The sequence below is a fragment of the Acartia tonsa genome, chromosome 2, assembly GCF_053477335.1.
Source record: "Acartia tonsa isolate MP-2025a chromosome 2, ASM5347733v1, whole genome shotgun sequence".
NCBI lineage: Eukaryota > Metazoa > Arthropoda > Copepoda > Calanoida > Acartiidae > Acartia > Acartia tonsa.
In genome coordinates this window covers 25,487,369-25,510,619 of record NC_137261.1, presented here as the reverse complement: position 1 = coordinate 25,510,619, position 23,251 = coordinate 25,487,369, and the positions used below count along the sequence as shown (strand labels likewise).

The 23,251-nt window shown below is 30.9% G+C and overlaps 2 protein-coding genes across 2 annotated transcripts in view; one reads left to right on the top strand and one right to left on the bottom strand.

Annotated features, from left to right (window-relative positions):
* LOC145312486 (muscle calcium channel subunit alpha-1-like) overlaps positions 1-23,251 on the top strand; it is a 188,716-nt gene that overhangs the window by 152,726 nt on the left and 12,739 nt on the right. The gene's annotated exons all lie outside the window — the stretch shown is intronic.
* Positions 1,922-22,982, bottom strand: LOC145312320 (uncharacterized). The gene is made up of 6 exons (XM_080151563.1): positions 22,509-22,982; positions 21,726-22,183; positions 18,841-19,408; positions 17,939-18,029; positions 16,517-16,669; positions 1,922-5,658 (listed from the first exon to the last, which is right to left on the bottom strand). The coding sequence occupies exons 1-6, from the start codon at positions 22,711-22,713 to the stop codon at positions 5,490-5,492; spliced, it is 1,644 nt and encodes a 547-aa protein (XP_080007689.1). The 5' UTR covers positions 22,714-22,982; the 3' UTR covers positions 1,922-5,489.

Here is a 23,251-nt window from a genome sequence, read left to right as displayed (position 1 = left end):
CCTGTTGTATGAGAGTGTAAAAATTTTCCTTTCCTATAAAAATTATATCTATTGGACTATTTTTAGCATAGCACATTTAGTTAACATAAAAAGGCACTAAAATAATATCCATTGTGCGTAAAATAATCATTTAAAGCAAATAAAATATTGAATATTTTCTTTGGATAAATAATTTTGTTGATAAAAAGGTTTTGCAAAAAATATCCACAAAGGTTAAAAATATGAAAAGGTAAAATGTTAAAACAGCTTCTCATTCTTCTACAATTAAGATTTTAGATTCCAAAAGCCATGTTTTTTTAGATGAAACATCTCATTTGCAGGATAGAGTTGCAATATTTAACTGTAACATAAGTGTTTCAAAAATATACAGGAACCCACATAGAATTGGACAAAGAAATATCTGCAGTTATAAGAAGTGGCACACTGTAAGAAATTGTGTCCTTAATATTGAAGAATTGAGCTTATTTTCACATTTTCTTTTTATGCAGAAGTTTTAAAACAAACAAAAAATAATATGTCATCAATAAGTTAATGATTTTGGCTTGCATAGTTAAAGTTTTAGTAGCACTAATAGGTCGAGGGAAAAAATACAAAATTTAGATAAGTTAGTTCAATGTAATTTTTTTTTAACTGAAAGAATACATAAGATTGTCAAGCAAATACATTTCAAAAGTTTTAGTCAAGTTATAAATTATATTATTTTGAAAAATAAAAATTGAAAAAAGTTCTTTCGCTGTATTTTTTTATTTAAAAGGACATATGAATTTTATTTCAATTTAAAGTGTATAACCTGACTAGCATATTAAATGAGCCAAGCAGTTTTACAATAAAAATAGTTTAGAACTGATTATAAATACAGGGTATCTCTTTTCTTCTTTCATTACGATTCAGAGAAAAATTTATATTTTTAAAATTGTACACCCTGTATTTACTTATTTATTTACAAATAGTATAGTTTATGATTACTGATTACAATATTAGTAAACTATATAACAACACAATTTTAGAATAATAAAGGGAGACAGGATTAATGTTTGAATTACTTAAATCAGGTTTCTAGTACATTTAGAAACATCCTACATCCTAAACAGCTTAAACTTCATTTTTTGGAAGCTGTTTATAGTGTCTATACAAATTACGTCAAATTGGACTTCTTTTGCTCAATTAAAATGAATACTGGCCTACCATTGGTAATTTAGTCTGTGTTTGGCCCATAATTGGTCATTTGTATTGTATGACGTAAATTCTTTATATAGGCACTAGAAACAGCTTCTTTTTTTGCCAACATTTTTTTAAGTGTAAATTTTTGACTCACCAAAGACTTTAATCTTAGAAAAAAAAGTTTGTTTCAACATTAAGAATTGGATACTCATTTCAATTGAGCTTTCAAATATTTATTTATAGTAAGTTTTTTCTGATTTTTCTATATTATATACTAAATACTTGGTTTTGAGGGAATTCTACATTAATCCAGTCTCCCTTCAATTTGATACTTAGAATCTTAAATATAATATTTATATAATATCTATAAATGCATTATTTACAATTAATTATTACATATTACTTATAAATATATTGATTACATTATAATCTAAAATAATTTGGCAGCAAAAAAGCCAAGAAAAAAATTCTTTTGTGTTATTTAAATTTTAACTACATAATAATCAAATATAATTTTTGATTTTACCTAAAAGAGAAAATGATAAAGATGACAACTTTTTCTGATGCCTGTATGAACACAAAAATAATGAAGCCTTTATTGAGAGAAAAGTTGGAGGTATGGTAACATTTGTTTGTAACTATACTTCAAACAAGTGGAAAATGCATCCACTATTCTCTTCTCTTGCTTTGGTATTATGTTCCTCCTATCTCACTTTCTCATTCTCACTCTCTATCTCTCTCTTTATAATTCTTTATCCCTTTGGTGCATTGATTGCTAATGCTGCAACTAGATGCTTGGATGAGTGGTGGGTGCTAGGAATAGAGAAACTTATGCCTATCAGGGAGGAAGGGAACATGGCACTCTAAAATGATTTATAAATTTTTTTAACTTTTTCTGCAATTTGTTTACTTAAACTTTAATAACATATCTTTATTAATTTTTAAAAAACTAACAGGGTCCAAACATTTCCACCAATGTTATTAATTCATACAGGGATATAGTTTGTTCATTAAAAAAATAATTTAAAAACCCTTAAAATCCCTGATACTAATACACTGTAAAAAATAATACAAATGTATTCTGCTGCAATCATAAAATACAGCACCCAACCAAATAAGTGTAAAAACAAGCAGATTCATGAAGCTAATTGTGGGCTTTTAGAATTGAATAATTTATTGACAAAAATAAAAATCTTAATTTATTCTCCTATATTTACACTTGAACATGAAAGAAGGAAATCCTGAATCCCAACAGAGCAATCAGTGGAATACAAATTGATTCTAGAAAGAAAAAAATAAAGTATGCTATCCTATATTTTTACTATAATTAAACCAAGTCTTTAGGGACTCATCTAAAAGATTAATTTATCAATAGCCATCTTTTTATAGTATACTGCACCCGGCCCAGCTTATGTAGAAATTCTGCCTATCTACTCTTCTCTTGTTAATATGTAGGTAATCAAAGCTTTGAACAATCAGAATGCTGGGGACACCTGCAGCATATATGATACACTGCTACACCAGAATAATGTTCAATTGTTGCATTGTTTATTATATTTGAATGTGTATCAAACTTCAATGTACACACTCACACAGAGAGAATTATAGAGAGAGAATACTCAGTGCAATTTTGCAAATCTGAGAATCCTTCTAAATTGGCAGAAGGAAAAAAAGAATTCTTTGATTGATAAAGATAACAAGATGATGAAATGTGTTGAGTACAATGCGTAGGTAAAGACCAATTATTTTTCATAACGAAACAGAAAGAACATTTCTTGTGTTTTTGTTGGAGATAACCATAAAAACTTTGCTTCCCCTCTGTACATAAAATAAAAGTTCAAAGGGCTAAACATTTGTAATGCATTTTATAAAACCAAACTATGTGGTTAAAGCATGCATGTGTGTGAGTGTGTGTGTGTGTGTGGTAAATGTAAAATGAAAATATGCAGATATCCCATTTGCAAATATTATTTACAATATTATAGAACTTACATCCGGAATTCAAACTTTCAATTTAATGTATAATTTAAACCCTATGAAAGTTCTATGGGGTTGATACTTAAAAGTTTACATGTTATCTTATATTGAATTACTTTTTTTGAGGTTATTAAAAAAATCTTTAAAATTCTCTTATCTGGTCATAAATTAAGAGTTTCATAAGCAGGGTTTTAGCTATTTCAATATCTTGAAGGAATACGATTGAAAAATATCTTATTTTTCTACAATCAAAAAATTTTACTAATATTAGATAATGTTAAGGCAAAACTATCCCTTTTTTTTCATAAATTGTATTAAAATTTAGATTTAGGACTTATTGCAAGTCATCCAAGTCTTTAAAGTTTTTACAATATAAAATCTTTGTACTGCATTTGTGTACTGTCTTGTGTATATTTTAATAAAGTTGTAAACCTAGAAGGAAAATATAATAAAATTTTGATGTAAAATAGTTGATAGAGTGGGGGGTATGTTGAAGTATGCAACAAATGCTGTGTCCACTTTTTATTGAATGAATTCTAGTGTGTAAAAAGATTGGTAAATATTGTGCATTATGCTACAGCTAGCATATGGTACTCAAACTTATAACCTTTTCATGCATAGTAAACATAAAGTATTTAAACTTGACATCCATAATTATAAAGATAAGAATATGGTCGAAAATTGTTGTACACTTCTGATTCAGACAGACATAAATTCCCCAAATGTAAGTTATTATTATTAGTGAAAAAGTTTATACACTGCCATTGCAATCCTCCTTGTCTAAAGTTCAAGCTTCTATTTTGACATTATATTTGATTTACTTTGTTTAAATGGCTGAATTTGTGTCTTTCTAACTTTTGCAAAATCTAAATCAAGAAGAAAGACCAAAAGTCCCATGATATGAATATTATAAAAGAGAATATGAATTCTTTGTTGTTTATCTTTACTCTATTTCTTTATATTAAGGTCTGTATAAAGAGATGTTTAGTGGCTACCCGCCTTTACATTATGAAAATTTAATCTAAAGCCATTCTTGTAAGACAGATGCGTATTAGGGAGCCTCAGGATTAAGTCTTGTTTAACTACAAAAACCGTAGACTTATCTTATCTAAGTTTTGTCTTACCCCAAAGCATTATTAATTGTACCAATAAAAGCAAGATCAAGGGCTGTGAACAGGGATCTAAAGGGATAAGACAATGGCCGATAAATTGATGTACATTCCCTAAGATGATACACAAAATTAACCCTTCTGTACATTAAAATTAGTGGTTGAAACGATTGAACACACAACTTAATGAATCAAACAATCAGAAACCGGTACCTTTAAAATGATTTGTCGCAAACTCATTAGGAAAAGAAAAAGATCATGGCTCTGCACAGTTTCATATCTTATGATTAGGTTTCTGTATATTAACATGACAAATCCTGAGGTACCCTAATGAGTATGTTTTCCTGGCTGGGATTAAATATGCATAAGTTAGATTTCTTTCCATACAAAGTTTGTAACAAAGCAAGAAAAGCAGATGTATAAACAATAAAGCTTTAGTTTTTAATTCAATTAAATATTTTTAAAGTAATAAGGGAGGAAGTGAACTCTCATATAGTTTTGGGAAAAAAACTCTATTGTCTAAATTTTTAAATGCTAAATGCTTCTGAGTTTTTTACAAAAAAAAATTCTAAGTGTATATAAATATCTTAAATGCATTTTTTTTTCCTGAATGATCTTAAAAATTTATGTTATTTTGAGAAATGCAAAATTTTTGTTTTATAATACAATTGTTTGTTATTATTCATAAATAATTTCCATTTTTGTTATTTGAAATGCATAAGTTTAAACAAGTTGTACAGATAAAGCTCATGTTGCTACAATTATATTACAAACTTTTCCTAATGCTCAGAATATTCTACAAACTTTCAAAATAAAATAAAATTTTCTATTTGTGAATGACACTCTGAGTTATAATTTATAAATCAAGTTGAGTTGGACTTTTTTACTGTAAAAATATGACATTTGATAATACTTTAAAAGCAATGATTAAAGTTAAAAACGTATTTTGATTCTTTTTAAAAATGAAAAAATCAATTTTGTTTAAGATAATGAAAATATTGACAATGGATTTTGGTTGCATTAAAAACCTTAATCCGCTGACAGTTTTTTGCACAAAATATTTTGTCCTAAATTTAAAAATTGTCCAAATAATTAATTTTTAGATGATAGAATTTTTACAATATTTTTTGCGTTTTGCATAGATTTAATTATAATGGCGGTGAAGGAGGATATTTTTTCTCCGCAATTTTTATCCTTTTTTTGCGGACTTACTTAATTGAATTGGCTGTTGGATGCCTAATTCTATATAGGCACTGGTTCATTCTTTTCATTGTCAAAATTTCGCGGAGTTCTCTTGTGCTTCTTCTCGGGTTTTGGCGGAGGCTTGTAGACCACGACGTGACCGATCCCGGTGACCGCTTTGCCGCAACAGTAGATTCGCATATGACCGTCCTCGCCAGTGTACATAATCCTAAAAAGTAAAAAAAGTTTTTAATAGCGAAGATCATAGTTCTATTGAACTTGCGCTTTTTAATTAAAAAACCTATAAGCTAAAAAACAAACATTTAATTCGTAGATATGATACATATTTATTTGAAGAATCTTTAGCCTGTCTTTATATGATTTGGAAAACGTATTTCTGAAGTTTAAGATGCCATTAACTATTGAGCTGATAAAGTTCTCCATTTTAGAAAAGCTTTGCATGGGTCCTTGGGTTAGATTTTATCTTCATTTTAGGGAATTTTAATATAGATCCTGGCATGGTTTTATGCTATCTTATTATTTCGATCAAAGATACAGAACCCTAAAAAAAACTGTTTAACCTTCCCCCCTTAACGCAATGGTAATTCTTCAAAACTAACTATAAAGGAAGCAATGCCCAAACTTAAAGAGTAGCATCGCTACTAAATGAAATTTAAAGCTTTTATGACAAAAAAATGAATCATTCATATTTTTTGGTTTTTGTCACAGGCAACGTTCTTTTTCTCTTTTACACGTTAAATATTCTTATTCAACAGAGAAAATTAAACTCGTAAAAGGGACATTGTTCCATTAATTCGTATCTAGAGGAAGTACATATAGGGAAGTTTTGAAAATAAAAAAAAAACCTTCCTTGGACCTATAAGAAGCTTCAGAATAAATAGAAAGAAATAAATAGCAAGATATTTCTCAGCAAAGACAACCAATTAGAAAGAAATTTGCTATAATTTGGTTCTTGAAAACTACCACTGAATTAAATATGGTTTGATCGACTTAAAAGATTAATGACTTCTTACAAACTTTGAGAGAGAAAAATATTTAATTGGACTGTCCTTTCTATTTAACACTAGTTTAATTCCTGGATTTTTTTCTTAACTTGCAGACAAATTTATGTCTAAGCATTAAAGTTTAAGTTTTACCAGGGACTAAGGGAGAGATCAGTGTAATATAATTCTTATTTATGGAAATCAAACTCCTCAACCTGGAAGCATTTTGTTGCCTTATATTTTCAGACTGCAAAAAATAAATAAAAAAAAATACTACAATAATTGTAACTAAAATATGAGGGCAGCTCTTAGACAATTTTTATTTTTGAATATATAAAAAAACGTTGAAAATTGTATAATATCTTAGGGTAATAGCAGAGTATTTTTTTAATCTAAGGATAAAATAAATAAAAAAATTGGAGGTGTGACTTTTGAAGGATCCACCTATCCTTGGAACTTTAAACAGTATAAGCATAATGAGAGAGTTATGTTGAAAATAAAATTATTTCCATTTCTTATGGTTTCAAAAAAAATACTTTTATGTAATTTCTTTTATAATAATTTTACTTTAGAAAAGACACTTGAAAGACTTGAGAGTTTATCAAAATTGATTTCTTTGCTGTTTAAGTCATAAACTCAACGAGTCATACTAGAAACGTCAAAAATTATAACTGTTGCCGTAAGTATGTAATTATGCATTGTTAAGACTTTAAGACAAATGTGGTGCAATAAAATGGTTTGCTATGTATCTGTATCATTAGATTGCCTAATACTTTGGATGTCAGAGTTCTTGTTAGCTACCATAGTATCTGTTAGGAACTTCCTATGGTATGGTTTAGTATGGTTTGGCAGTTGTAATGTGTTTTGTTCTTTTTGGAAAAGAAAGTAACGCCATTTTTTTCTAAAGATGGGTTCACTGAAAACATTATCATTTAGCAATGTCTGAGCAAAGAGTTCTTAAAATTTTTGAGAGAGACAAATTTCTATTTTTGTAAGAAGGATTATCAGCAAGGATTGAGCTTTTTTCCAGGCACTAATCAGTTTTACACAAGAAATCTTCAACAAATAGACATATTTCTGCCAGCAAAGCTACTCGTAAATTAGGTATTGTTTGTAAAGTTTTTTTGGAAATAAGAAAATTTATCCAGGAATCTAAACATTGACGTCCGTTCTCAATGATGACAAACTCGTTATGCAGATTACAATAAGTAGATGAAACGTTTGGACACTCAACTTGATAAACTAAACAATCAAAATTCAGTTAAAGTCCCCAAAGTTATTAAGCCAACTAGTAAGAAAATGTTATTATAAAACATTGAGGACTAGTGTAATAAACCTCCAACTGTCCCCTCTCTTTTTCTTAAATTTATGTTTAATTCTTGTACTGTTATATTTGATTGTTTTATTATCGAAATTAAACAAATTCAAGGGGGGAAATAATAAAAAAAAAATGTATAGCCGACAAGCGAAAAAAAATCGGAAACAATATTTGGGGGGCAGGAAAAAGGTCCTCAATTCTACTATGTTATTTTTTTCGTATTAATTTAGTTTATGGTTTAAGCTGAATAGAAAAGGTAGAAATTCATTTAATTTCAGATGTCTTATTCAGAACTTGCTACAATAGTGTAATTTTATTTGTTTCGAAACTAGAAATTTGTTAAAATTGCTATGCTACCAATGAGATCAATCATCCTTGTTTCAATTTATTTTTATGACAAGATTTGGGTTAGAATAGTTTCTTTAGTCAAGTTGAACAATTTTTTATCAACCCAGGCTTTATCTCAAGTAACATTTCAGGTCAATACCTTTCAAAATAAGGTCATTTATGAAAGGGGGGTTAAAAATAGAACAGATAAAAACTGTATTACTCTTCCAACACGCCTAATTCCTATATTTTTTGTTAACTGTTTTTTTTGTGTGCAATTAATTGTGTAATAGGTAAAGTAGATAATATATAGATGTTTTATTTTATGAGAATTTCAATAATTATTATTATTTTATAATTATTATTATTGATGGACAACCCAAGCAGATCTATTGAAATAATCTGACAAATAAAACTTTGGGGAAAAATATAAATAACAAGTATTTGATAAAAAACACATGTATGTAAATAAACTAATATACCTAATATAAAATAACTTTTTTTTTTAATTTAAGCAAATATTGATATAAATTTGAAGATAATGTATTTCTCCTTGAGCTCACATTATACTTGTATAAAAATTTGCATTTAATATAAATGATGATAAATAGAGTAAGTAGAAAGGGCCAAAAAGGTCTTACAAAACAGATAAGTTAATTGTATGAGGAAGTATGAGGAATTGATTCAAGACTGTATATTATTCCGCTACCCAAAGTTTATAAATGTGCTGGTTATTTTGTCAATTAAGACTTTTGGTTACAATTAGATCTTGTTTGTTTTGTTCAAACTAGCAGTGTTAAAACTAGCAGTATTCAAACTAGCAGTGTTCAAACTAGCAGTGTTCAAACTAGCAGTGTTCAAACTAGCAGTGTTAAAACTAGCAGTGTTCAAACTAGCAGTATTCAAACTAGCAGTGTTCAAACTAGCAGTGTTCAAACTAGCAGTGTTCAAACTAGCAGTGTTCAAACTAGCAGTATTCAAACTAGCAGTGTTCAAACTAGCAGTGTTCAAACTAGCAGTGTTCAAACTAGCAGTGTTCAAACTAGCAGTGTTCAAACTAGCAGTATTCAAACTAGCAGTGTTCAAACTAGCAGTGTTCAAACTAGCAGTGTTCAAACTAGCAGTGTTCAAACTAGCAGTGTTCAAACTAGCAGTATTCAAACTAGCACTGTTCAAACTAGCAGTGTTCAAACTAGCAGTGTTCAAACTCACAGTGTTCAAACTAGCAGTGTTCAAACTAGCAGTGTTCAAACAGTTCCGCCATTAGTCTTAATCTACAGGAGGAGCAATTTTGTTTATGATGTGGGTGTGCATCAATTTATAGTCCAATGGCTTATCTCTTTAGGTCCCTGAGCAAATTTTAAAGCGACTTAAATATAAACAAAAGAATGTTTGTAAACTTGATTCTGTAATAGTTATTTATCACATCGTATTATAGACAGCTTTCCGTTTTGTAAGCCACGAAGGGCAGAAGGCCTAGGCTAAAAAACCTAGATTTAATTTCATGATTTTTATTTTAATATTTTTGAAAATTTGTCTGTAATACGATGTTATACATAATTTTTCAGAAGGTTTGAAAGACGGTTCTGATCCAGCGGATATCAATCGGTTTCGAAGCCCTTCAGTAAAAGGTTTCATTATGATTGTGTGAACATCCTTAGGGCAGATTATAACCCCAGACGTAATTTCTCATCATAATCCAACTCCAGGCTAGGCACAAATATTCTTGTAAACAACAATAAGTAAAACAGGAAAAATGTCCAATGATTATAATTTTTGGTTGAAAATTTTGGACACTTACAGTATGAAACCAAACAATTAAATTTTAATATAAGTACCCAAAGCAATCTAGCATACGAATAAGATAAGGTGGTTATAAGACTTTGGGTACCAGTGTAATTTACAGTTCTAAGTAACCTCCCTCCTATGGGTTTTAGGTTGAACCTTTTAATTTAGATTATAGCATAAGAGGAAGCTTAATTTATTGTCCAGTAGCAATTCTTTGTATACATATTATTATCCAAATATAAAATTTTTAAAAAAAAGTTCAAAACTAAATCTTTTTAAATACCTCTTCCTTTCCTTATCAAAATAGTGTGGTTTATAGAAGTGACTATAAGTAGTTTATACATTTTACATTGTAATATATTTTTCAGTATGGCTCCAAATCTGATTCATGGCCGTTGGATTAAAACCAGTTCCTTCCATACACCGTATTATTCTATAATTTTCCATGAAAAGTTAAAATTAAAAAACATAATATTAATCCCTATTTTGTTGAATCAAGGCATCGGATTCTAGGAGCAACAAAAGTAGAAATTAATACTAAAATTTTTCATTAGTTAGCTTTTTATTTCTTGTTTATTTGAGGATTTTAAAAATTGCTAGTCAAAATTTAAAGAGATATTTAACAAACAAAAACTTAATAAGTGATCAATAATAATATCATTAATACTAGAATATAATTTTCTATCTGTAATTTTGAATGCTGACTATAATAAGACATAATTATCTATTAATATCTTAATTTCTAAACTTTAGAACCCCAGGAGACCAAATTGGTCAAATAGAAACCTTAATATATATATATATCCAAAGAGTCTATCAGAACCTTGACCTTTCTTTTGTATGTTTAAATATTTTACCACCATGGATTTTTATATGGAAAATTATAACCATATTTTCTTATGATTACAATAACTACAATTTGTTATTTTATGTAAAATTCCTTATTCTCTCCTGGCAATATAGCTTTAAACCTACCAAGGACCATTGTTAGGCTTTTGATGAAATTGAGAAGTGATCTGTGCAGTCATTTAAAACATCTTGTCGTACACACACAGCCATACATCTTACTACTTTATGTTACAGGAAGGATAAAAGACTTTGAATAAAAATGGATTGAAAAAAAATTCATATTTTTCCATAGTGTTACATTCTATTTTGTTTCCTTTGATTACAGACTTTTTGAACTACAAAAGTAAAACTAATTAAATCATCCAATTAAAAGAATTGATTTTCAACTGTGATTTTGGTTGTACATCTGAGAGTGGACCATTATTCAAATTTGTAGAACTATGATTTATGTGTATATATAATATGTATGTGTGTTGTAAAGGGACCTTGCATACCCCATGCAAATTTTGAGATTAGGGAAGCTTATCCTAAAAACTTTTATCTAAAATCAATTGAATAAGGGAAAGCGTATTTTTTGGTTTTTAATTTTAAAATCTAAAAAAAATCAAAATAATATGTTGATTCTATCACCACCTATGAGAGATAAGAGATAAGAAAAATCATAGATAGTTATCTAACTTAAATACTAATATAATCTAAAAGCTTTGATACAACTTTCTGTGAATCGATTGAGTCAGTGATGGAGCCATATACTTACAGAAATGCTACACATTAAAAAAAACAGATTTAGAGTTATTTTTAAAATAAATTATCCATGTCTTTGTGTAAAGGTCTGCATATACAGCTAGAATATTTACCTACTATTAGAGATATATCAGTTTTAGACCTTTAGGATTAAAATTAAATGTATTTATTTTAACGAACTTTTAAATATGTATATTTTAACCACTTATCCTAGATGAAAATGTTTGCCTTTTGTTTAATCATTTTCTATAAACTAGAAATATTACAATTTTGTAAATAATTGCCTTAAACCACCTGTTATGACAAACAATTATTTTCACTATAGTATAATTGAGTGAAAAAAAATATTCTAAAATATTCAAAATGAAGTAATTTAAGTCTAGAAGCTTAAACTACACATAGAATAATTTATAATGTAACTTTAACTCTAGTGTGTAATGTGAAATATTTCAACATATTATGATTTGAATATTGAGTGGTATGTGATCATTGTTCACTTTATACACATATTTACTTTTAATTTATGTCATATAATTTCAGTATTTTAAACGAAAACAAATCACTTAAAATTGCCTTGTATCTTAATTAAAGGTTTAAAGAAGCAGCTTATAGTGCCTAATAAAAACGACTTCATACTATAAAAAATGACCAATGATAGGCCAGCATAAATTTGAAATTGGTCAATGCACATCATTGGGCATTTATCTTGTATGACGTCATTTTCTGTTAGCACTATAAGCTGCTTCAGATTTACATCTTAATCTAGCTGTGTGCTTTTTTCGCTGGTTTTTTCATTTTTCTGTAGGGTATTTTACATGTTTTCCTGTCTGTATTAGGTTTATCTATCTATGAATGAGAAAATTTCAAAACTCAATAATAAAAAGACTCAACATGCCTACCACTTACATAAAAAAAATATAAATACAAATACTGAAAAAGTCATTTGAAATTTACTAAAACTTATACAAAATGAAATTGACACTAAAAGCTTAGAGAAGTCTCCTCATTTTATTAAAGAAAGTATTTACTTTTCTTAATGTAATGAAAGTATTTATAGAAATGAGAAATTATTCTTCAAGTATAAAAATAAAAGAAGATGTATAAAAATGTAAACAATTGTTGGTGCAAAGTGTTTTATAGTTTTGGCTGTAGTTGCTGGCTGCCCTCACTGTACATAATTGTATCTCTAAGTGCTTTGGATTGTCCACTTTTATATTATATCAGTGATAAAGGATTAGGTTTAGAAAAAGTTATTACTCTGTATTTTATTTATGTAACAAATGTTTAAGTATTGTAGATGTGTAATCCGGATTAATACCTTGCCCAATTTGTGGGGATCTTTTTCATAGCAACTTGCTTTATACTCTTTTGTAGCGACTCGGCTGGTTTATATTTCAAACGCTATTTGATAATAATCAAAGTTTTAATTGAAAGTCGGCAAAGGGCCCCCACCCCTTGTGTACAGTTACATATAGCTAGAGCGCCTTCAATTCCTTTACCTTTATAAATAAACAACTCTATTAATGTAGTACTAATACTGTAAAACTTTGAAAACCTTGGGTACTACTTTTGTTGGGGGTAAGATTTATCTGTTCCCAATTTACCTATCCTTAAATTCTTAGTTTATACACAATACAACCACTGCACCTTTATTTACATTACAGTTTTACTTTTTTATAATATTTTCAAAAAAATTTTAATCTTTTAATATGAAGTATTTTTTAGATTTTAAATAAAGCTGAAATATCATTTGAAAGTTCAAAGCCTATTTAACTTCAATTTTTTTGTTTTACTTCAAATCATTTAAAAACTATAAATATTCAGATCTAAATTATATGTATTTTTGGATTCAACCCTGTAAAAATGTCTCAATTGATTTCTGATAAGAAATTGTTTAAGTTAAATTAAAGAGAAAAAGTCCCTTCTGCATATCTTGGCAAATATGTCAAGAAAAATACTTTTAAGCTAATAAAAAATAAAATTCTAAGAATTAAACTTTAATGTATTTACTTTGAAGGCTTTGAGACTCAAGTTTTTTATTTGAATAGAAGCTGCTAGAGTATTCATCACATACAAAAGGAATCCATTTCAATTCTTATCCACAATTCAAACAGATAAAATAGAATTCAACAAAAAAGATGTATCTTTTAGTAAGAGTATTTAATGTATTTTTATTTTGTGTTTGTACATGGCTGTCTGCTTAAAAAAATAAATAATTAAATGAATAAAGTTGATTATGAAAAACTTAGCCCAACATTAAGAATAATAAATAAGATTGACTTATTTTCCATTTTGTAGCAAAAAGACACAATCATATACCATAAATTAAAATTAATATATGTATACTCATAGGTTTTTAATTGTTGGGTCATTTTATCTTTTGGGAGGGGTTGGGGGGGGGGGGGGGGGGGTTGGCTACCTCTAAAAATAGAATATAACCCAAATATTCACATTAGGTATTTTCCCTGAAAGGAGATTCAAATCAGTGTAGCGGTTATATCATCATTGCTTATGGACATAAATTGCTTTACCTTTTATATATATTATGAATTTAAAGATGGAACCCTCCTTTAAAATCTTTGAGCACACCCTTGATTATGATAATAATGTGCACAGCCTCAATGAAAAAAATGTTTGTTTAACTGAAGGCCATCATACAAAAAGCTAGGCAGTTAATTCAGAGAGGATACTTTCTTAGAATTCAGAGCTCACTTCAAATAAGATAAACATTCAATCTTTCTGTGTGTGTGTGGGTGTGTTTTAGTGTGGTTCTGTGCTGTGTGTATGTGTGTGTGTGTGTGTGTGGTTTTTGCAAGGTTCTCAAGGATACTTGTAAATTGCACATTTATTGACTTGCCCCAGATATTATGGAACAACAACATTGAATAGAAGCAATAGAATTTTGCCATAAGCCAAAGAACTTCACACACTAGATTAGAAGATTTAATAAAGTAGAAATAAATTAGGACATGAAAATTATTTAAACTTTATGAAATCATTTTTAAGAATTCTTGAGAAAAAAATGTAATTCAAACAAGCAATACTTTAAGGACAAATTTTAATTAATGTTATTAAAGGTAGATTTGAATTTTAATTAATGTAAATAAAGCTAATTATAATATTATTTTGTTAACACTTTTAGACAAATATTTAGACAGTTTCTAGATATTCAAACCTCTTATTTACATGATCATTTTCTAATATTTTATTCTATGCAAAACAGACATACTTAATTACACTGTTGATCTTATTTACACAACATCAATATAGTTCTAATAATTAATCTTTTATGGGAAATTTGCATAATTCCATTTTCAAGCATTTTCAAGTTCTTAAAAATTATTTTGAATTAATAAAATTCTCTTGCTTATTTTTAAATGCAAAACTATCAGACATACTGCAATAATAAAGCCTTTTCAGATATTTAGACATTATTTTTACATCAACAAACTTCTAGTATTTTTTTTCTATGCAATATTCGCAGACATAATACCTTCATCAAGCCTTTAAGATTCTTATCACTTATTTTAAAATGAGTATTGTTCTAATAATCATTTGTCTATGCATCACTTGCAAACAAAATGCACTGATAAAGCCTTTTCAGATATTTAGACATTTTTATTTAATATAATTTTTTTTTGGAGGAGGAAAAGTAATTTTTTGGGGAACATTAACTTTAGTAATTATTATCTTTGAATATATTTGAATATATACTTTTCATAAGAAGACACTACCATATTTCAGGGATCTACAGGGATAAGACGATGGCCAACAAATTGATATACATCCTCAATGATAATACACAAAGTTACCCCTTCTGTAGAAAACAATTTGTGGTTGAAACGCCCGAACATTCAACTTAATGAACTAATTAATCAAAATTTAATAAAAAAAAACTCCCGAAATTGTTGAGACAATAAATAAGAAACGTTATTATAAAACTTTGGGGACAGGTGTAATAATAAACAGTCCAATGTCCCCTCCCTCTCTGATTATATTTCTATACATGTGTTTCATTGTGTATAATGTATGTATTGTACAGACACTTGATATTGACACTTGGATGTCAAATATAAATCTTTTCATTCCAAAGTCAATCTTACTGGGACTAATACAAATAATCATTCATCATTTCTTATATTAAATCTCATTTCAAAAAATGGAATGATTTTATAACGCTATACATCTCACATATTAGATAACCAACCTTTAATTGCATAAAACTTAGGGTTGAATTACAAACTGTAAAAAATTGTATCTGTATTAGCTTAGATATTTATTTACGTCAAGCGCCTTACATACAGGCTGTAGGAACCTTTGCCATAAGTTATTATGCAATTTAGGACATGTTTGGAACGCATCACCTTTCAGACATTTTGCAGTTATGTTTGCACTTTGTGAAAACATAACGCAAAAAAGCCTGAATACACCATTACTTCTTAATACGGTGTATCTTTGAACCAAATCTTGCCAATAGATTGCAAGATTATGCGACGTCATTGTAGACATCCAACTCTTTGATTTTACATCTATTGTATTGTTTTAACTGTAAACGATAATGAGTTGCACTAGATTGGGACTAAAGCCATACCATTACGCTAACTATTTATTTCACGCATCTGATATAACAGCAGTAGACATTCTTTTAAAAATCTTTCAAAGATATAATGCAATGATTAGCAAAGATAAAAACCCATCACATTCCAAAGTAGCGGAACAAACTGTCTCAAAAATCAGCCATGTGACGTCATAAAAATGACGGAGATGAGCGGAGAAGTTGGAAAGAAAACCCCTAAAGAAGAGATGGATAATCATTCATTTTATGACGTCACATGGATGATCTTTGACACAATTTGGGCTTTGTCGATAATCACACATTTTATGACGTCACGTGGGTGATTTTTGAGACACTTTGTCCCGCTACCATTCGAGACAACTGGAGAATGCGCAATGTTTAAGCCAGAGTTGCGGCGGGTTAAAAATGAAATGCTTACTTGCTGCAGATACAAATGTAGACACAGCTACAGACCATGACACAGGAGGGGATGATTACTTACTTGCTACAGATACAAATGTAGACACAGCTACAGACCATGACACAAGAGGGGATGGCTGACCAGAAGAGAAGCCACATGATGGTCCTCTGGGGTTTGTAGTCTATGACCACAAACTCGGGGAACTCGGGATCGTGGTAACAATCAAATGAAACTCTAAAATAAAATTAAAAGTTTACATAAAACAAGACGATCAAAAAGGAAGCTCTTTACTGTTTCTATAAAAAAGGGGATAAATAAAAAAAAGATTGGGCCAATATGTCCCATATGACGTCATATAAGAGTAATGAATTTTTCTGATATGACGTCATTCGCAATAATCTGGCTAAAAGTTTTTAAATTTGTCCCCCTTTTTATGGGCACTGTAAAGAGCTTCATAAAAACGCTTTTTAGTGATGAATGATTTGAATTTGACAATTTATGTCAGTTTGACTTTAAGATCGTGTTTATTTATGTTATTCATAATTTTACTGCGTATACCAACAACAAATAATTTGGGAAAAAAATCACGAAACCTATACTTGATTTTCAGCTGTGATTGGAGGGCAACACTCATTAGAATTAACGCCCTTTTTATCTGCCTCCCAAATATTGTTTTAGATTTATTTCGCTTCTTGGCTATACCTCATTTCTGAAAATTTTATAACTTTACAATTTATAAAACCAATGATAAAAATAAAATAAAAGTCTAGAATGGTCAAATTTAAATTTTATGCCAAAATATTAAATCACTCTCTTTTTTATGTAAGTAGATTTAAGTCAGATTTATGTAGAAAGACAAAATTGACATAAAATATGATATTTGAATATTTAATACAGATTTTCAATTTATTTTGCAAATTTTAAATATTTATAATTTTATTGTTGTTTTTATTAAAAGTTTAATAAAATCTTTTTTCTGTGAATAAATATCAAAGTATCTTTTTTTTAGACGTGCTTAACCTCAAACAATTTAACATTTTTTAACCGTTTTTTTTGTAACCTGATTTTAAATTTTTAAGGAAAGTACTTCTTATATCTAAAATAGCTTTAAAACCAGTGTACCTTTTATATGTACGGTGGTTTCTCAAAAAAAATGAAAAGAAGGGAGAGGTGGGGGAAATGACCCTTATGGAGGGCCTATCCCTGCGGGACCTAAACATGTGGTGCCCTAACCTGACCAAAAATAATATACCCCTTCCTCTCATTTTATATATAAAAATGATGGGGGTTGGGGTTTCGGTGCTTAAAATCAATTTTATAGTGCCTATAAACATATGACTTAATCCAATACAAATGACCAATGATATGTCGATACACGGACGATTGACCAATGGAAAGCCAGTATTCATTTTAATTGACCAATAGTAGGCTAGTATACATTTTAATTGACCAATGGTATGGCAGTATTACATACGTTTTTTTACAGGAACTAAATGTACTAACCTGGATGTATAATTGGCTCCATCTTTGGCAAAGTCTGAGTAAAATTTCATGCACTCCATGCTCAGGGTGTTCACACACCCTTCCATATTCTAGTCACACAAACAATCTTCCTTTTTATCTTTACGAACCATAATATCTAAGGGCTTTGTATTCGAAGAGGCTAGAAAAATAGCTTAAACCATCCCAAGACTTAAATCAGCAAATTAAATAGTTTAAAACTATCATAGAAACTATGTTAACCTTACCTAAAATTTATTGCGGGTTCATTCAAAGAGCATTGAACTCTACCCCTTTTTATAAATTAATTAAAATATGGAGTGATATTTTATTTCCTACGACTAACCCCTATGGAGCTACTCAGGGCCCAATATAGGTTATATAATCTGATATAAAGTAATAAACAAACTGCCCCTCCCTTTTCCTTTATTTTTAATTTATTTTAAAGTAAGGGAGGGGGTTACTGTGCTCGACTAGACACTTTGAGAGTTATGTTTCAAAACTACATCCGCCCGTCTGTCATTTAATTTAATATAATATTTGTAACTAATTGAAATTAAATCATTTCTTTAAATCAATATTTTAATTTTTAATGTTAGTATAAATATAAATATTTGATTGAATGCATCATGTTGAACTCGGCTTAATTTATTAGAATATTGCATGTAAATATAAAAACCAATTAATGAGTTTGAAATTAGAATTTCTTTCTAAATCTAGAATATATTCAATACAAAAAAGCTCAAACATTATAAAGGCTGTCTATATACAATTTATTGGTTCTTCTCAATTAGTTTGTTCTTTCTGTTCTACCAAATCAAATAAGGTTTTTTTTAAAATAGTTTTTGCTTTTGTTTAAGTGTAAAAACTACAAATTAATGAAATTAAAACCGAAGAATGTTCCTTAAGAATTCTGGTATCGTTGACAATAGTGATATCACTCTCCAGGGGAATAAGACTCTCCATATCATAAGAATCATACTTTATAAACCTCTCCCTGTCCTCCCTGGCCTGGCTGTAGATATTCACCAGATGCGAGTAATTGGTCACCCCCAGGTCGTCCAGCCAGGTCCCGTTGGTGCAGTCAGACCCGTAGATTGTGTTCATCTCCGGGTTAATTGTGATCATGGAGCAGGTGGCCGCCAGGCGGCTCCAATCCGGGTTCTGGACCGCCTTCTGCGGCATCGGCGTTTCTGTGCTGCCGTTGATGAACGCCTTGCGGCAGTGGCCCATGACCACTCGTTCGCCGCTGAACAGCACAAGATTTTTGTCTTTAAAATCAAACTTTTTAAAGTCACAGACACGCTCACATTTCAAATCATACACCTTCCTGCACTCTCCCTCTTCGCAGTTGTAGTAGGTGAGCTTGGGCTCGGGTGGGTTGCGGGTCATGTCCACCCCGAAGTAAGCCACGTCCTGTCTCGAGTGCATGCTTAAACAGTGAAGTTGGTCGTTACACATGTCAAAACATGTCTGGTAATAATCATTTATTAAAATTAATTACTTAAAAGGACTCTCCACAGAAAAATCAACTTTAGATTTTTGAAAATCTAACCTGAAATTATTATTCTCTGTTCAATTTTAGGCATTTTTTGTTTTTGTGGCATCGCGATCGAAGCCCTTTGAAATTTTTTACCTCCTTTAAGTGAATCCTCCCGCCATTTAATTTGTGCTGCTTTAGTGATTTTTAGCTTCTATTTTTGCCGCCGTTGCCGCATTCATCGCCCTTCTCCGCCGCTACTCCGCTGTACGTCGCTTTTTAATACATGCTCCCCTCTCCCTTGTTCAGAAATTAAATGGAGGCTGGGGGTGTTGTGTATAGCTACGTACGCAATGTATAGCGGAGTAGCGGCGGAGAAGGGCGATGAATGCGGCAACTGCCGCAAAAATAGAAGCTAAAAATCACTAAAGCAGCACAAATTAAATGGCGGGAGGATTCACTTAAAGGAGGTAAAAAATTTCAAAGGGCTTCGATCGCGATGCCACAAAAACAAAAAATGCCTAAAATTGAACAGAGCGGCGGAGAAGGGCGATGAATGCGGCAACTGCCGCAAAAGATGGTTATATTTGGCGAAGGCGAACACAAAATGGAGGCGGCAGGATTGTCCAGTCAAGGAAGAGGATAAATCGTAGAGCGGCCGGTTGCAATGGAGCAAATGTTCTTTAGCGGGGAACACATATTGAGTGGAGGAAAGTGTAGTATATATTGTTATAGCGGCAGTACAAATAGGCGGCGGACAAAATTTTCAAAGGGCTTCGATCGCGATGCCACAAAAACAAAAAATGCCTAAAATTGAACAGAGAATAATAGTTTCAGGTTAGATTTTCAAAAATCCAAAGTTGATTTTTTTGTGGAGAGTCCTTTTAAATTACTTTTCAGTGTAAAAATTGGGAATTGATTTTAAGAAGTGGAAGAATTTTAATCTATTACTGATGTTTACAAACTTGTTCTGCATTTCGTTGGCTTTAAAACTTTTTTTTATTAAATTAAGTTTCAAACCTTTTTTTCCCAATAACTATAATTTAAAGAAGGGCAATTTTGTTTATAATAATCAATTTATCGTCCATTGTCTCAAAACAAAATATCATAATGAAAACCAAGCATTATAATTTTATTATTAATTTCAAATGATTATTTCCTGGCATTTTGGTTCTTTACAGAGTTCCTTTCTGTCAGCGTTGTACTCCTTGGGCTTTCTGTCCTTCTCAAAACAATAACGAGTATCCTAGTTATCAGAATAAAGATATTAATAATTATCTTAAAATAGGTCCTACCCCAAACGTAAGAGTCCCAAACGTCAGAGTGGACAAACGCAAGAGTCCCAAACGCAAGAGTCCCAAACGCAAGAGTCCCAAACGTCAGAGTGGGACAAACGTCAGAGTGGGACAAACGTCAGAGTGGACATTGCTTAAGTAAAACATCAGAGTCTATGCTATTTTAATTATATGACAAAAAATAGACAGTTAGGCCCCCTAGCCTGCCTAGCCGCGGGCGCTCGGCCCCCTAGCCTATAACCTAACCTAACCTAATCATAAAGAAAATGACTCTGGCTGCAGCACTCAGCACCCTGGCCTACCTAGCCGCAGCGCTCGGCCCCCTAGCCTGCCTAGCCGCGGGCGCTCGGCCCCCTAGCCTATAACCTAACCTAACCTAATCATAAAGAAAATGACTCTGGCTGCAGCACTCAGCACCCTGGCCTACCTAGCCGCAGCGCTTTAATGATTATAAAATCGAGACTCATACGTTTTACTTATAAAATGTCCACTCAGACGTTTGTCCCAAAAATCCTGCGTTTGTCCACTCTGACGTTTGTCCCACTCTGACGTTTGTCCCACTCTGACGTTTGGGACTCTTGCGTTTGTCCACTCTGATGTTTTTCCACTCTGACGTTTGGGACTCTTACGTTTGTCGTGGAACCTTAAAATAAATTAAAATAAAGGGTGGGTAAAGTTTTCTTTGTGTTTTTACTTAATTAGTTTAGTTTAGGTCAGGTCAGGTTATGTTAGGTGATACCCTCAGGGTTAGAGCCGTCTCCAGGGGTTAGGCATAGGGGTGAGGGCTTCTCTCATACCCCTCTATTGTTGTAACAAAAATAAGGATGTGGGGGAAGGGGGTTCAGTGCTCGATAGGCACTATTATAAAAAGCTCCAAATCTTGCTTTTAATTATGAATGAAAAGCTATAAAAATTAAGCTATAACTCCGTTTCAATATTTACAACATTGGGGGGAGGGGGGGGGGGGGTTCTATACCTGCTTTTTAGATTAATCTTTAATATCTCTTTCCTTTGGGCACTGTAGGGCACTAAGTGTAACATCCACAACCAAACTAACATTACTCTCTGTACACTGGTTACAGTTACAGTAACCATCCGTAACATATCCCTCCTTGCCCCAGGGACTCCGCAGATCATCCAGTGTGTCCGTAAACGTACAACTGTAGATCTTACTGACATTCTTACATTCGCCCATTTCGCATGATATAAGATTATCAAATTGTGTGCACAACTCTTTGCTGCCGGGCCGGTCAATCTCCCACTTTGACCGCTTACAGTTCATAGCCTCCAGGTCGGCCAGTGTGGTGCATGTGTGGTCAAAGAACCATGGTTCCTCCAGGGTGCATCCTTCCCACGTCATGTCGGCCCCGCGGTCGCGAAGCACGCCGAAAACTTTGCTGCAGGGGGAGGCTCCCTTGGAAAGGCACCACTCTTCGCACGAGGACCACGAGCAGATTCCGTCTTCAGGGGTACCTAGAATTAACATATGTTTCGCGTTTATTTTAAAACCAATTAAGTCTCTTATATTGAGACATATATAACAGTAAAGCAAACAAGTACTATATTTATATAATTATTTTCTGTAGATATTAGATATATTAAGAAAGATTAGTTGATTTATGATATAGTTTATAATGAAAAATTTAGGCATTTGATGCAATTTTACCATTTTAAACCTTAATCCAAGTGTAAATTGCGATATTTAAAAGTATCTATATCTAAATTAAAGTCATATAATGTTTATCAAATGGTAGATTATGTAAAACTGTAACTATTGTTTTAAAACTGTAAAATTTACCTGTAATATTTCTTTGTACAAGCGTAGTTGTACATCTCTTAGGGCCAACAATATTTTTAGACAGCTCCTCATACGACGGGTTATAAATAATGACCGTGGAATAGATAATGGTCACAACCATGACCACACTAAACATAATGGTCAAGAACATGCCCAGGCAAAGCCATTTTTCGCCCCCCTGGGGCGGTAACTTGGGCTTGGGCATTGTTTATTTTTATATTAGATATAACTCTATGTTTCTTTTATAAATTTGTTATAATATAAAACTCTTTTTGTTTGTAACTTTAGATGGATGGAATTGTTTGTTTAAAATAACATTCACTAAAAAAAACTTCAGGTCACAAACATATTTCACCAACAACGGCAAAAAATCCGCCAATCTTTGTTTAAAAAATGTTCTAAATGTTATTTATCAATTCAGGCAGAACAAGGCGGTATAGAAAATTATTGTCTGGTTGGTCTGTAAAATGTAAAAATCAGCTGACTACAACTTTTATTATAGAGGTTCTGTGTTTGGGCTCTTCTATACAAGTATATAATACATATATATGATATACATACACACAGGGAGGGAGGGGACATTGGGCTGTTTGATTAAACTAGTCTTCAGTTTTATATTAACGTTTTCTTATTCGTTAGCTTATCAATTTTGGGGACTTATTAAATTTTGATTTATTGGTTCATTAAGTTGAGTATCCAAACATTTCAACCAATAATTGTAATCTACATAAGGGTTAATTTTG

Excerpts from the sequence above, each read along its gene's own strand:
- LOC145312320 (XM_080151563.1), bottom strand. The coding sequence starts at position 22,713 with ATGCCCAAGCCCAAGTTACCGCCCCAGGGGGGCGAAAAATGGCTTTGC. Across the intron at positions 22,184-22,508 it reads TGTACAAAGAAATATTACAG|GTACCCCTGAAGACGGAATC; the intron begins GTAAATTTTACA and ends TGTTAATTCTAG. Across the intron at positions 19,409-21,725 it reads CACTTAGTGCCCTACAGTGC|ACATGTTTTGACATGTGTAA; the intron begins CCAAAGGAAAGA and ends GATTATTACCAG.